Source organism: Phaethon aethereus (assembly GCF_964289735.1).
Source record: "Phaethon aethereus genome assembly, chromosome: 4".
In the NCBI taxonomy this organism is placed as follows: domain Eukaryota; kingdom Metazoa; phylum Chordata; class Aves; order Phaethontiformes; family Phaethontidae; genus Phaethon; species Phaethon aethereus.
In genome coordinates, this window is record NC_138578.1 from 39,814,632 (window position 1) to 39,830,586 (window position 15,955).

The following is a 15,955-nucleotide window of genomic DNA, read 5'->3' on the forward strand; positions in this document are numbered from 1 at the left end:
TAGGACCCTACTATGACTTCAGTTTGCTACTGAGAACAGCTGGAAGGTGCCTTCCGACTTTTTGGATCTGAGTTCAGAAAGCTGAAAATAGCCATCTGCACTCTTTGAAGATGTGGCCTTTCTTTTCTTTTAAAACGTAGATGCAGGAAGAGTGGGTGAAGGCTTCCTCCTTTTTGCACCCTGTCCAGTGGTGAGAGCACTTGTCTAGGGTACAACATAGCCTGCTTCAAATCCACACATTTACTCAATAAAGTTAAATCAGACAAAATTGGAATCTGTTGACCTATAAAATATTTTACAAAGCTTATCCATCTGTGTTGGTTTTCCCTAAGGTCGAGAGAGTGATTGGCAGAATAAGGAGAATAAGTGAAAATGTTAGTTAATGCAACTTTGAATTTTTATAATATTTGCTAGGCATGTTCCTGTAGCAACTAACTGATTCATTTGTTCAGAAGATCTTGAAATGCATTACAGGTGTTCACTTCAAAATACCATGAAAAGGGGAAAAAATGAGTACAAATGACTGGTAATAGGTGGGGTTTTTTAAGAATTATTTGAGACTTACCAATTTATTTATAAAATATCTTGCAAAGTATCCTGTTACTGGTCTTTCACTAGGTAAAAACAAATGTCCGAATTAAGCTGATGACGCTCTTTCAGTTGAAATCAAACTGAGTATCTTGTGATAAGTAGGCAAAATGATGTAATAACTATGTTCTTTTCTTAATACAACATTCATAATTTTAAAGTCTGCTACTCTGTAATCCATATTTGGGAATATTTCATTCCTAACTGAAATGCAGACATTACCTCAGTGTAACATAACAGCTGTTCAATAACACAAAGAAATACCATATTCAAGCTCAGAAGATTCTGTTAATTGAACAAAGTTGAAACTGCTGAAGAGTCACTATTTAAAATCTAATAATGTGATAGTCTTAAATGTTCAGATGCTCTTTAACTTGTGTTTAGCAGCCAGCCTTACTTAATGATATGGTGTGAGCAGGAGGCTCAATAAAAGCACAAAAAACTCAAAATTACACTTTTAACCTCATTAATATCACTTATAAAAATATGTAGAGTTATTTGAAACTTATTTCATCAATTTTCCATTGAAGTTTTTGAAGACATGCTTATACTATGTATAAGTATTTGCAAAGACGTTATTTTTGGACTTATGAACTCTTTGGCACCATATGTCTAGAGGTTTGAAATAAACTGTTTATGGAAAACATAATTAAATGCACTGTAGGGGCTTTTTTGAGCTCAGTTTACCAATTCACGCAGTTGCTTAACTAGCAATCTCGTGCAATTTGACATTATAAAACAACCAGTCAGAAAGTATATAAATGAAGACAGATGATGATATTCCAGACCATACGCAAAAAGTGAAAAATTGCAAGGTCATATTTTGAAATAAAAAACTCTGCTAGTTTATAAAAGACAAACTGTAAAAAAAAAATCTGTTTTTAATCCCTCATATGTATTGCTTGATGTACATATAGCAGTGCAGCAAATGACTAGCTGTTTATCAGTATGGAATAGTAGTTTAAAAGATACCTTTGGGCACAGACTATTAAAAATGCCTACTGCCAAACTGAAGGGAAAATTTTTTTTTTTTACTTTGGAAACACTTTTTCTTTCCTTTGGTGACTCTTAAAATAGCCTCACAGAGCCTTTTCTCTATGTCTCATAAATAATATTTTTTTTAATATCTTAGAAAAAGCAGCTCTATCATCACAATCCCTGGTGAAGAGCACTCCATTTTGTCCTCACATGCACTTCTCAAATTTGTTAGCATACAGAAACATAGTGGAAACTTCCAGCAGCTGTAACAGAACTTGGTCATCATGTACATTTGGCTTCCTCCATTACATTTCCATTATCTTCCACTACCTTTCTCTAATGTATTTCTATATGAAAATCCTACATCTTGGAAGTTTGTAACAGCTTGTGAAATAAAATATGAGTGTTTACCACAAATGAAGAGAAGGCATTTATTGCCTCTGCTTCCAACAGTAATTAGGAAAGACAGGATTCAAACCCAACTGTTGTTACATCTGGGTTTGTACTGAGGGAGATTTGAAACACTGAAGACCGTGTTTGGTTTTTCATTTATTCAATGGGATCAAACAACTCCTGGACACCAGAAACCTGTTTCAGTCCCATAACAATGGGAAAGAAACAAACCGTGGTCTTTGAGTTATTACACTGGATTAGCTAAACAAAATACAGGGAATTGGCAATAGTCCTTTACCAAAACTGCTTTAGCTAAAAGTCAGAGATACTCTTAGGGTGGGAATAGAGAAACTGGTTTCAAACAAGAATTCTGAACTGATTGGGACAGTTTTTATACTAGGTGATACTTACTGTCATATTATTGACATAGTCAAATCTGTTAAGTTCATTAGTAGAGATTTTTGTCTCCTGTTTCATATAATGAGCGACATAGTTTATTCAAGTTTTAAAGCTTCCCGAATTGACAAATACTGTTAATACAAAAGAATAAGACACTGCCAAAACTGACAACTGACTTGGACTTTGGTAGAGAATGTAAGGGATCATGCACAACACAGGACAGCTTTCATTGTCAAGGGAATCTCACTATCATCATGGGATTCAATTCTTTACTGTTAACGGTTAGGCAAGGAGAGGGAAAAGTAAGTGTACAATCCACCTACACTGAGCAGAGTGGATAGGGAGTTGTTTAGTTGAGCTACTGGAGTGCCATGCTCCTTGGTTTGGGCTTATATGTTTGCACAACTTCTAGACTACAGGTTTTTGGCTCCAGAGGCTAGGCATGAGAATAGACAACTCTTTAATTACTCTGTGCCTAATTGATTAATAGATGAGCTTTTCTTTGTAGCAGCCAAAGGAAACATTTCCAGCTGGTAAAACTCTTCTAAAATTTTTTTTTTCCCCACTGTATAACATTTATATATATATATATATATATAAAAAAATCTGTTTTTTTATATATATATATAAATAATAGCTAGATAAACTTCCTACCACCTTGCTTTCAAATAAAGTCTGTGTTACATGCCATTTCACTGTGGCTACATTGGAGCATTCACCAAAGTCAGGACTGTTTAAAATTTATGGGGTTTATTCTCCTTTTGTCAAGCATTTGCTACATACAGAACATTCACGTGGTGTAAATTACAGAAGAAAAATGCATGAGACAGACTACTGCAAATAAGTGAGTAACAGACAGTTTACATGATTCTTATTTGTTCACAATGGAGAAAAGTTGTTAAAAAGGAAAACAGATTCAGTAGCTAGAAATGTAAGCAGATGCTTATCTTAGTTAAATCTACCTACCAGGAGGTTTGCTCAAGCTAAAGAGAGATCTACTGTACCACACAGGGCAGGATGCTAAATGCACACAAATTACAATGCTAGAAAATTCCAGATTTCTAAGCAATTTTACACAATCTAAATTGCAGTAAAATTTGTTTAAAAAAAGGTATTTTTTTCTGATTGCCTTCAGTAAATGGAGGTCAGTTTAAGAGCTTATAAGCATTCTTTAGCAAAAACATAATAAAAATAAAAATACTCCCAAACTTTTAAGTCATTGCTCTAAGTCTGGATAGTTGTTTACTGCTGGCTTTCTGATCCTACTGACTTGTTATTCTACTTCTGGGAATCTTACATTTCCCATTTACATGTTTAACCATTGTTAATATTAGAATTCTAAGTAAACAAACTATAAAAAAATACAAAGTTTTTGTTTTTTGTTTGGTTTTTTTTTTTCACTAATCCAATCAGATGCATGGAATAGAAAACCTATTGAGAGCTAACGAAATGGTTTAACAAATATGTGTAACGCATAAGCAAAAATGTTATCTACTAGTTGTAGACTTCAGTTCTTTGCATTTTCAGTTTCTTAAAATGCATTTTTTTGTTCTTAAGTAACAGTTTCCTCAACAATATAAGTGAAGCTTTGTGATGCCAGGATTTTAGAACATGGTTTACTCTGAAAGGGTAAGTGCAATGTTTCTCTTTACTAGAACTGAAATTCCTTGCTGATGAAATCCTGTGATAGCTGAAAAACCTAGCATCTATTTTCTTCTAAAAAAAGGTTAAGCTTCTGCAAGCAGCTCTCTCAACTAAGACTCGCCATAAAAATAAACTCCTCAAATTGCAGTGATCAGAAAACACTGCAAATAATTTCTCCTTTTTTTTCCTCCATGTATGTTCCACAACTTGAGACTAGAAATTTGATACCAAAAGTTTCTTTCCAATGACAAGCAATCCTGTAGCCACAGTGGGATTTCTATGGAATATAGATATAGATATATCTATACAATTTCTATGCTTTACCTTTCATGTGAGACTTTTGCTTCAAGGCACCATAAGATTAAACAGTGGACTGGACAGAACAGGACGTAACATTTCAGTTTAAGGAGTCAAAGGTTGTACAACAGCTCTTATTTTGTGTCTGAAGCAAACCAAACCAAAATTTGAATCATTTTTAAGTCTTCCATTTACAAACTCAAAGTATCATATTAAAATCCCTGAAGCTTTTTTTGTTTTGTTTTTCTTACTTCCTTTAAAATAATGTATGATCTTTATCATCAATTTCAATATTTAGTAATTTAGTCAAACAATACAATCTCATCTGATAATTACTAAGGAGTACCATTACCAAATAGCTGTTGTTTTAGTAACTTTTCTGTGGAAGCTGATTCAAATTGTGTTCAAGTCAAAGAAATAACAAGTATAGAAGAAGGGTCTAACAATTTAAAATTAAAACGGTGTAAATTTGAAGAATGGTGTAATTTAAGTGCAATGTACTGTAAAACTATTAATTCAGTAAATATCTAACACAGATCCTTATGCTTCTCCAACCCAAATTACTGTGTTGCCTCTCTCAACTTCAGTGATTTCACAATTTAACTTATTGAGCCGTCCATCCAGGATAAACAGAGAATCCTTGGAAGGGGTCATCAGATACTGACCAAAAAGGCCACTGTCTTTTATAAGACGGTTCTTACTGTTCCAAGGCCATTCAGCTGCCTTGACAGGCTCCTTCAGACTCTTCACCATCTTAACCTTGCCAGAGGACAGCTCCACAAAGAGAACATCAGTTTGTTTGCTGGAGCTACAGTAGACATTGTATTGATGAGCTTCAGTGAATGATGGCTGAAAAGCTACATCAGATATGTGCAAATTAGTGTGAATGTCAAAAGCATCCTGTATTTCTCCTCTCATTGTTATGGACTGGATCCTCATGAGACCTTTTGCATCATCAATGCTGACAAGGTAGCGTCCATCTGGAGAGATATGTGGCGTGCCTGTTACATCACCATTGTATCCAATCACAGAATCAGTAACGCTATCCACTGTGAGCTGCGGTAGGACTGCCCCAGTGGTATCAGGCTTACAGCAGATAAAATAATATCCTCCAAGATGTGTATAAGCCAGTGACTGAGGAATGCAATTATAATCCTTTAAACTAATTGTCTTGATGTACGACATAGTTTCTAGATCAATTTTCTGGAGCACAGGCTCATCCTTATGTAGAATAAATCCAAACCTGGAAGGGAAAGCACAAAATCAAAGTCAGAGCTACTGTGTGCATTATGTACAAATGGGGAAAGCCAATATAAGCAAAGCAGACGAGTTAATATGTGCAGCAGTATATTGCTATATATCTCAGCTTCAAATGTTTCAGATATTCAGCAGTTTATAATATTTAATTTTTAGTGTTCTTGTAATTTAGAGTGCATCAAATAAAATGTCTAAAAACCATTTATCTGAGTAATGAGAAAAGTGGTTTTTTTTCCTACCGACATGGGGGAAAAGGTAAACATTACTCTGAGCATATCTATTCAGTTGTAACTTTTACAAAAGCCAGGAAGGAGATATGGATTAAGTATCAGTAGCTAGTACATCCCACATATTTTAATTCACTTCGTATAGTTCTTTGACTTTCTTGGGAACATCAGTGTAACCCAGCGCTCATTGTTATTCAGCTAATTATGTGAATCTTCCTCATTTTAATTCAGTAAAAATGAATAGTGTAAAAGGATTTAAGTTTATGCCTCCCAACTATCCAAGCCCCACATTTCTTACAATTTAAATGACCCTTTATGCTTTTCCATACATCAAGGAATTTTCACTGAACATGAATAATATGTTTAAACTTTACAATCATAGAGATGAATATTTATAACATTTTAAATATAAACTATATGACTATTCTCTAATATTAACATATGAGCTCTGACTGCACAATCACTTGACTGTATATATGCAAAAACCACTGCTCTAAATATTATGGAGTCATGTGAAAATATATTTGTTTTGCTTATAATCTAAGTAGCTTTCACAGCACTTTTCCCAAACAGCTGTTTTCCTCTGGCACATTTCTTAACATAACATTATCCTCTGAATCTTTGATCTTAAGAATAAAGCTGTGTGCTGATAATCTAAAAATATCTTTCACATCCTGTTGATATAAAGCACTATGACAGCCAGCACGTTCCAACAATTGATTTGACAATAGCACAAAATTTTCACACTATACTTTGCAACCCCAATATATTTATTAATCAGTGAACCACCAAAGTAACAGGCAAAAAGGTTTCAGTTGTTCAGTCAGTTCTGCTGACGTAAGGCAGGGTGACTTATATTTGCACTTCTTACTGAATTAAGAACATTTTTAATTTTAGCCCCACCTTCCAAAATCCTTGCATACTGCTTCAGTATCATAAGATTACAGAGCTATAGAATAATTTCAATTGGAAGGCACCTCTGGATTTCATTTGGTCCCACTCCTACCCAACTCCCAAAGTTCACCAGTGGGAATCAGACTGCCCACGACTACAAGTTGAGCTGATTATGAGATCATTTTTGTCTTTGATTATGCAGCCACTTACAAATATATGTAATCTGAATTAAACTGTCTTGGTTAGAAGAAGGGTGAGTGAACCTTTACAAATTTATGTCAAGATAACTTGACAATTACTGTTACTTTTCTATTCACAAGGTCTGTTGTTCTGTCATAGAAGACGACTAGGATCATCAGGCAGAATTTGATTTTTATCTGGGTTAGCCACCTAATATTATCCTTTTCTTAATCTTTTTGGGCAGGCATAAAGTCATTGATTCCTGATCCTGTTATTATGTAGTAAGCATTTTTTGGTCATGAGAAACAAACATGTACTGTATTATGTACAGAATGATCCTGTAATAGAAGAGGTTAAATAGCAAACAACATACTGACATTTCAAATGTTTATGGTATAGGTCAGTATTAAATGACCAACGTTACACACATGAGCAGTGGTTACAAAAGGACAGCAGAATTAGTTTATTGATCGTTTTTTACATAACAGCCTCCAATGTAAAGCAACAATCAGTGAACCGTTCAAGAGCATTCACAACATTCTGGACAATGACTTACACATATCTGTTAGTTAATCTTCACTCTTGCAAAACAATAACCAAAAAACCCAGTGCATCTTAAAAGGACTTTTTTCTGGATGAGAATTGATTGAGGGCTAGACATTGTCATCACTGTTGGTTTCATTAATATCAAATGAAGACAAAACTGAAATATCTAGATTGCTAAAGCAAGCACTAAAACCATCAGGAAACATAAAAGCAACAAAAACAAATACAGAAGGTTATGTTAGAGTTAATATTACACACAATATAAACTCAGCCAAACTCCTTGACCCATCAAGTTTATTGTGGCTAATCAATCTTCATCCCCCTTTCTAAAACAATAAGGTTCATGTAACTACAGGCAGAGAGTTCCCTTTTCATCCCTGCCCTACTCCAGTGTTACTGCTTTGGAATCCATTGGCCACATCTGAGGAGCAGAGGTTGCAACGTGGGGGGGTGTTTCATGTGATGTGTATTGGTGGTTGAGCGGAGGATAACCATGCTACGGCAGAGGGAAGTGGGGGATGAACTCAGCAGGAACTCGTCCGACGACTTAGATTTAGCATGTACAGGCGGTAGGTTAGAAAACATAGAGAACGAACATGGAGACAAGTGGGCATACTGCTGTGCAAGAAGATGGCTGGTACATGCAAGAGAGATTAGGGTATTTTTAGAGGGAGAAACTGGGTATGTGGGAGAATCTGTGATTACTGTGGAACGGCATAACAGGGGACAAAAATTACGCTGGTTAATCCAAGCATGAAGAAATTTCTTTAAAAGTTAGTTAACCTATGTAATTCTGGGAAGACAAATTCAATAACACAAATTGGTGAATATTAGGAACATACTAAAATTACTTGACTGCTGAGGTAAATAGCTAAAAATTATTATTTTCAAAGAAAAATGGATTTTTCACTTAGGTCTGCCCCTATTCAATACATTTTTTTTTTAATTTCTGTTCTTAGAAGAAATGTACTTAAATTACATTTAAGTTTATGAATATCTGTGTTAAAAGATAAACCTACTATCAATTACTGATGTAATTTGCATAAAGTAAAAAATTTAATATGATGCTTATGAACCCTTCTCAATGTCATTATTTTAATGAGTTAAAAGTAAGTGAAGGCATGGGAAAACATCTAATTTTAGGTCAATCTGATAGCAGGTACTGAATACATTAAATACTTTATTTTCAGCTATTACAGTATTATTTCATCTATTTAATGTAAGCGCACAGTGCAGACATTTTTTGCTTTAATTACTTTTGATCTCAATTTCAATAGTCAACACAAAACATTTTTGTTTGACTTTGGAAAGCCAAATTTGGATTTGAAAACATTATTTTTCTCTTCCAGTATACCATTACAAAGTAATGGGGAAAAATAGGAAATCTTATTTAAAAGAGAAAGAAAATTCTCTCACAATGTTGATTTTAATTTATGTAAGTACTCTAAAACACAGACTTATATCCAAGTGACATTTTCAGCTATACACAAACATACAAAAAAGCAATTATGTGATTCTGAAAATCCCATCAGACACCATATATATGATTAAATATAGAAATACTTTTGAAAGTTTGGGCTATTTTCAGAAACTGTATTAAACATAGTTAAAATTGTTTTATATAATAAATCAGTCATTTAACATTCAAGCATATTTGATACATTTTATTGTATCTATGTGTCCATCATATTTCATGGTACCTTTATTTAACTCAGGAAAAAGACTTAAATTTCGCTGTATGTTTTGAGTTGCACTCTAGTTTCTATCTCAGTTGAGAGAAAACACCAGTAATTAACAAAAAAAGTAATGAATTTTTAACAATTTTCTAGCACAAACCAAATTTAACAATCTAAATAAATATATTTTAAACTGTACAAACCCTTAAACAATTCTTTTCATATATCACATATCAACCTGACAAGCAAAACCAAGAAGAAATCTTTGTCGTACTTGCAAATCTATTTATTCTAAGAATTATTGTAGCTGATGAAAATGACCCTTTCTTTCTGAAGTAAAATACAAATGCAAAACAGATTAGCATCAATTATCTAAATCATCAATTCTTAACTTGCTGATTTAAATCACATTTGAAATGAATGATTTAAATCAGTTCTATTCAAGGAAATCTGCCTTACTTATGAGTACTTGATTAAGCAGTGTTAATGATCAATTTATGTGGTATTTTTGCATCCAAATGTGATTAATTTCAAGAGGTATATATAAGTTACTAATCTTTGCTTCTCAAATATCATTCCTGGCATTATATGTTTTTGTATCACAGGTACACTCAGCTTATGTTAACTTTGGTTATGTAAAGCCTTTGATTACCAACAGTGAATATATTCTTTAAAGTTAAATTAAAGATAAGGTCTTACATACCTTTCCTAAATGTTACATCAGTTGAAGGTGTGGAAAGAATCACACTTGACAACTAGCTTTCCCCACTGAGGAACATGCTGCCAATGGTTTGTCCTCCAGCTTCTCATTACCTGGTGATCCATCCTGCCAGATGAATTTCCTAACTTCTGCCAGCTGAGAGGTTTGCATAAGCATTCCCCAATGCATGCCATGAAGATTAATTTAGTTATTGTGGAATCATTTAAATGCTTTAAATAGTGTCTGTTGGTTAACGTGGTTGGTATGAATGAAATAGGAGAATGTGGGTATAAACTTTCCCACTAGCACAGGCAGATTTGAAAAAACGAATGTTTGTCTACAGCAAGGGACTCCAGATCTTCAGGGTTAATCACATCCTTACTCTAGAGTGAATCAGCAAACACATTTTAAAAACATAAACCAGCTGATAACGCATCATGTCTCAGGTATTTCAACCACAACTTTCCAAAGCATTCTAGTTTCTTGTGCAGCATTATCTATTTCTTTATAACGTTTAGATCCCAGTCCAAAAGCCAACAGTAAAAATCTTACGGTATCTTGGATAGATTGTTCTTGCAATTTAAATAGTGGCTTCAGCTTTGGTAATTGAGTTTACTTGAAAGCTACAGAAACTGGTTTGAAGATTGCAACAACCTTATCCTGATGCTGTATTTGTTGCACTTAGGAGATCTAGTGTCCCTGCTTTGAAGCTATTGATTTTATAATCTCTTGCTGCAGCAGCTAATCGTATATATTCTGATAATCAGCTATACCTGAATACCTGTTTATAATGTATCTTACTTTTAGAGTGTGCAACGGACAGTTTGATACAATTTTTTTCTGTGATTGTTCATTTTCATGTTCTTAAATCTTCTCAACTTTATAGACTTAAAATCATAAAAAACTTAAAGAACTACCCATGGTATTCATTGTGTTCTGCTTATTTCTGAATTTGAAAACACAGCTTTGTGAGATATGCCCTTCCTTCCTTCCTTTCCTTCCTGTAGCAATTTCTCTAGCCCTGGAAAAACAGAATTCTACTTTCTTGTAATGTTAACATGCTAAAGACTTTTTGCTTTATAATGTTTCTAGTTCAAACCTTAGTTTGAACTTCTGGTTCAAAACCCACCATTTCAGACACAAATGTAAAGTTAGCCTAGAAGGTAATATTTTTAAAACTTAGTAAACTGAAAGATCAGCTATGTGAGCAGAATAATACATTGAACTTAAGTAGCAGTTTTCACTTACTCATTGCAAAGCACTTTACAAATATTACAGCAAGTGAAGAAAGAAGCTGAATGACTTTCCTAAGGCTATATAATGATCTGTTGGCAAACTCTGGTTGAAAATACAGGTTATCTAAGGCCCAACACAGTTTCTAATTGATCATGCTACAGGCTACCATTGCAGCTGAGGTCCTAAAAAGACAGATGGGAGCTAAAATATATAATAACCAAAATATATAATTTTGAATAAGAATATAGGAAATAATTTTTTCAAAATAATATTTGTAAATTCTAAAATTAGACAGCATTTTGGACCTGGGTGGGAGAGAAGATCCAAAGTGGGAAGCTGGTAAACCTTCACAAGGGACCTACCCTTCGCCAGAACCAGAAGTATGGTTGCCAAAAGTAATTTATTAAAAGAAATAGGATTTTATCAATACTGTAGTTCAAACAACTCTTTCTCAGCTTGTCATATTGCCTGTAACTTTTCAGTGCCCCAATTAAAATTCAGTGAAGCTGAACAGAGACGTGAATACCCAAACAGCCCAATGTTACAGATGAAAAAGAAGTGGGGAAAAAGTTGTTTCAAAGCTGCCAATCTTCTTGGATGTAAAAGGATCTGGTAAGCTGTGTGTTTGATATATTTGTTTGTCTGCCTGTCTCATTGAGAGCTGTGTGGCTGGGGTTTTTAGAAGCTGAACAAATGAAGAGAGGGGTCTGTTCATGTGCTGTGAGGTTTGTGTGACTGATTCTTAGTCTATAAGAATTGTTAGGCAGAGACATAAGCATGGAAAAAAGTAATGGAAGTTCTGGAGGGAAGATACAGAAGGGAAAAAGAGAAGTGAAGAAAACTGATTAGGAAACCTAAGGATTCCATGTCTGGTATAGTAAAAAAAAAAAAAATAAAAAGAAGAATGAGAAATTATACTTTCGTTACCTAAAGATGAGGAAGTATTTTCCAAGCTACTAGCAATTGAGAAAGATGATAAACTGCTTTTCTGTAGGAACATATATCTGTCAGCTTAGATAATTTGTTCCTGATAATTTTGAAAGAGTTCACTAGCTCTTAACATTTTAATAAATCTCAGAATAACAGGAAAATTTGGAAAGTCTAGAAGATTGCTGAAATATTCATAAGATAAAGCCAGGTATCCCAGCTAAGCTGAATAGCTTGATTGCCTATCCCAGTGAAATAATAAAATAGATTATATGAGAACCAACTACAGAAAAACGTGAACATAATGCAGTCAGTAAGTTTATGGAAAAATTAACTTTTTCAGACAAACCTAATTTAATTTTTTTATTAGAAAACCTTGCTGAAGGTAACTGAATATCAGGAGGGTATACCTTTCTTGGAGTAAAAACTGATAGCTGAAGGAAAAATAATTTCTCTGCAAGAGAAAGTAGTTGCCAATGCAGAATCACTGATTTGCAGGGAAGTTTTGCTTCTGCTTCGTACCAACTCTGATACTTCAAAAAATTTTCACAGGCAATTTGGATGCAAATATGTGTCCATGACACTAAGGTTGTAAATAATGACAAGACAGTCATTATATTAGTCGGTTGCTCATTTAAGCAAAATATGTTCAACAGTAGCCAAGTGTAAAGTCGAGAAACTTTACACGTGAATGAGGAATGAAGGACATGTATATAGAGCAGTATCCTGAAAAGTGGTGACTATGAAGGGATTTAAGGATCATAGCAGACATGCAGGTCAATATGAGATCTGAGTCTAATGAATCAAAAAAAAAAAAAAAAAGACGCAAAAGCCCTTGTACAGTCCTTGGGAGAGAGAGAGGTGAGTAAGAATAATGCAACAGTCTCATACCTGTATTCTACACTGGGGAGACCAAATTAAGAATGCTTTATGTTGTTTTATTTTTGCCTTTCTAAAAAAGGAATGTTAAAAAATTAAGGGCAAGGAAAAATCTGAAAATTATCTGAGGGGTGGAGACAATGATTTTAAGCAAGAGTCTGAGAGAGTCCAATATATTTAGTTTATGAAAAATGTAATTGAGACATGACTTATTTACACAATATATATACCTGCATGGAGAGAGCATAGTTTAGTAAAGTCTTTAATGTCACAGAGGATTCTATAATAATGATTGCAGACTGAAATGAGACAAATTTAAATTAATGAAGTTAACAATGTGGACAATAAACCATTGCAACAAACTACCACAGAGGTAATGAATTTTCATTAGTAGGAATCTCCAGGCAAAAACTATGCTCTTTTTTTGGAAGATATGGCCAAACCCAAGGAGGTGTAGATTTAGAAATATCAGATTCATTATCTGAATTTCTGGATAACTGTTTGAAATGTTTAAAATCTATCGTATATACAGAAAGTCAAACAAGATGTTCTTGTGGTCTCTTCTAGCCCGTGAATATATGAAACATCAATTTTTTGGCTTTGTTCATATAATCAAAATTGCATAAGTACAGTAGACTTCAATGTTATACTACTCAGTCATTTGATGCTGAGATTTTAAGAAGCAGCCAAGTGTTTCAAATTTCATAAAATTAATTGTGATTTGACACAATACCTTAGCTCCCACACACACAGAAGAGAAAAAGTAGTATGCAGAGGAATCTGTCCTTCTGCAGGCCTGAGGTTTAGATGACACTTTTTCATTCACTGTATAGAAAAAAGCTGTTCTAATTAATCTTACACTGTTTCTGGTCTTAATTGATTGTGAATTTCACACATGAGTTACTAATAACTTTTACAATTACTGATCTTTCATACACACCCATATATCTTCAAAATAAACGTCCCCCTCAACAACACATTGGTCTCCAAATTCAGGAAGCTTGTGAATTGCTTGCATAATGTTACAACTATACAACTATGCCAGCTATAACTTTACTTGGGAAGAAAGATGTTCTAAGGCTGGGATGTTCATTCCTTTGAGGTTTATTGATCTAAGTGTAGACGCTAATGGTGGATATCTTGGAGGAACAGTGATAGATCACAGACATCTGTGTCAGAAAAGTTATCTGTCTGCACATAGCAATGATCAGTTGCAAATAAATTTTAGCCCGCTGTCCAGTAACCTAATTGCTGCCTTCTAACCACCAGGTGAATCTGTCTGTACGTCCCTTCTGTCCAGTATTAAGAACCTTCTCATCATGCCAGTATCAGTTTCTTAACTCTTTTCTCATTGCCAAGTTAGTCTTCGTCTTTCTGATGAGAAGGCAAGAGCAACTGTAAAAAAATAGTACTTACCAAAGTTGTCAGAAAACAGTATTGCAAGTCACTAAGGTTAAAGGCAGCTTTGGATTGCACAGGTTAGTAGACTGGGGGAGCAAAAAAAGCTGTATGTAATAAAAGAGGGTGATTTACTAGAGCTGTAACAAAATGTTGTCCTCCAGTGGTGTCTATAGGCAAAATTGATATTAGTAAGAGCATTTTCTAGGAGGACTCAGTAAACCAAATCAGCAAGTGCATGGGCTGAGCTTTCACTATCCTAATTTCTTTTTCTATTCAAAGTAAAGCAGCTATTAAATCTGAGTAAAGAAATCTGTACTACTACTCTATGTTCTGTGTATAGCTGAACTCAACCTCCAAAGCTACTATAATCTTATAACTTTTCAAAAGCACTTAGTTTTCTAAAAGGATTAAAAAAATACAGCCATTCATAATCACACAATGAAATTGTGTCTGTCGCCTATGTAATGTTAGCCTGGTTTTTATGATTAGGCTGTGGAAAACAAGAGATACTTGAGAGTACCTTCACTTTTCCCAAATGATTTATAGAGAGATGGTGGTATATTTAATGCAAAGTTTCCTCTCATATAGACTGATATGCAGAAGCCTCCCACTGTTCATTAATCCCTGATTAATATTTATGACAATCTCAACCCTCATGTCTCTTCTATGCAGTGAAATCATGCACAATATCAGACAGCATATAAAGGCGTTCGTCAGAGTGCATATTGGGATCCTGTGCAACTCAAGCCTGCAAGACATGAGAGCAAATCTTCACATTTCCAATAATTTATTTTACAGTTAATTCAAATGGGAATCTGTAGCCTGTGGGCATATCACTCCAATTGGAGTAAATGTTAGAACTGTGAAATTTGAGATTGTTCCTTTCTTCACTTGCTCCATATGAATGAATAATAAAAATTTTATTCCCAGATTTTAAAGATTTGCAGCCATACTTTGTGACAACTAGTTAAGAGAAATAGGAATGGTAATACTTAGCAACTCTACAGCACTTTCTGTATGAGTAGTATACTGGGTTTGGCTGGGATAGTTAATTTTTGTCATACCAGTCTGTATGGTGCTGTGTTTTAGATTTGTGAACAAAACTGTTGATAACCCACCAATGTTTTAGTTATTGTTCAGCAGTGTTTGCACAGCATCAAGGCCTTCTCTGTTTCTCACTCTGCCCTCACCGCAAGTAGTCTGGGGGTGCACAAGAAGTTGGGGAATGACACAGCTGAGACATGGATATTCCATGCCATATAACATCATGTTCAACTATAAAACTCCTTCCAAAGTAGCAGTTTGTCCTGCTAGATGGGGGCTCAGCTGCCAGCTGGGGTCAGCCCACCACAAGGAGTCTTTAACTTTCCATAAAAGCTAATGAGCTTCACAGTACCCAGACAAAGGGAAATTGAGGTAGAAAAGAATGACTTGTCAAAACTTACTTAAAAGAGACAGGAAGAATATCCTAAAAGGTGTTAATTGCAAAATGCATTTTAAAAAAAACAAATGAAGTGAAACTTCTATGGATGAGTGCCTTATTGTCCTAATTTTAGTGAAAAAAACCCACCCACATATTTAAGAGTAGAATAATTTTACTTCTTCTATTGTCTCACAGTATATATTCAAGACCAGATTTTGTAAAGTATTTTTAAAGCACTGTAAATGTATTTAAAATATGGGTCCCAGTTTTATGGAACTGTAAGCCTGTATGTAGCACAAAAACAGTGAAC

General features: G+C 34.4%; 1 protein-coding gene across 3 annotated transcripts in view; it reads right to left on the minus strand.

Annotated features, from left to right (window-relative positions):
* Nucleotides 1–4,839: 4,839 nt before the first annotated feature.
* The window catches only part of FSTL5 (follistatin like 5), a gene marked incomplete at its 3' end in the record, with an annotated part of 297,971 nt that continues 286,855 nt past the window's right edge, over nucleotides 4,840–15,955 (minus strand). For all 3 annotated transcript variants that reach the window (XM_081999556.1, XM_081999555.1, XM_081999554.1), the window contains one exon: nucleotides 4,840–5,542. In XM_081999556.1, coding sequence (XP_081855682.1) covers nucleotides 4,840–5,542 — 703 coding nt within the window. The remainder of the gene's footprint in view (nucleotides 5,543–15,955) is intronic.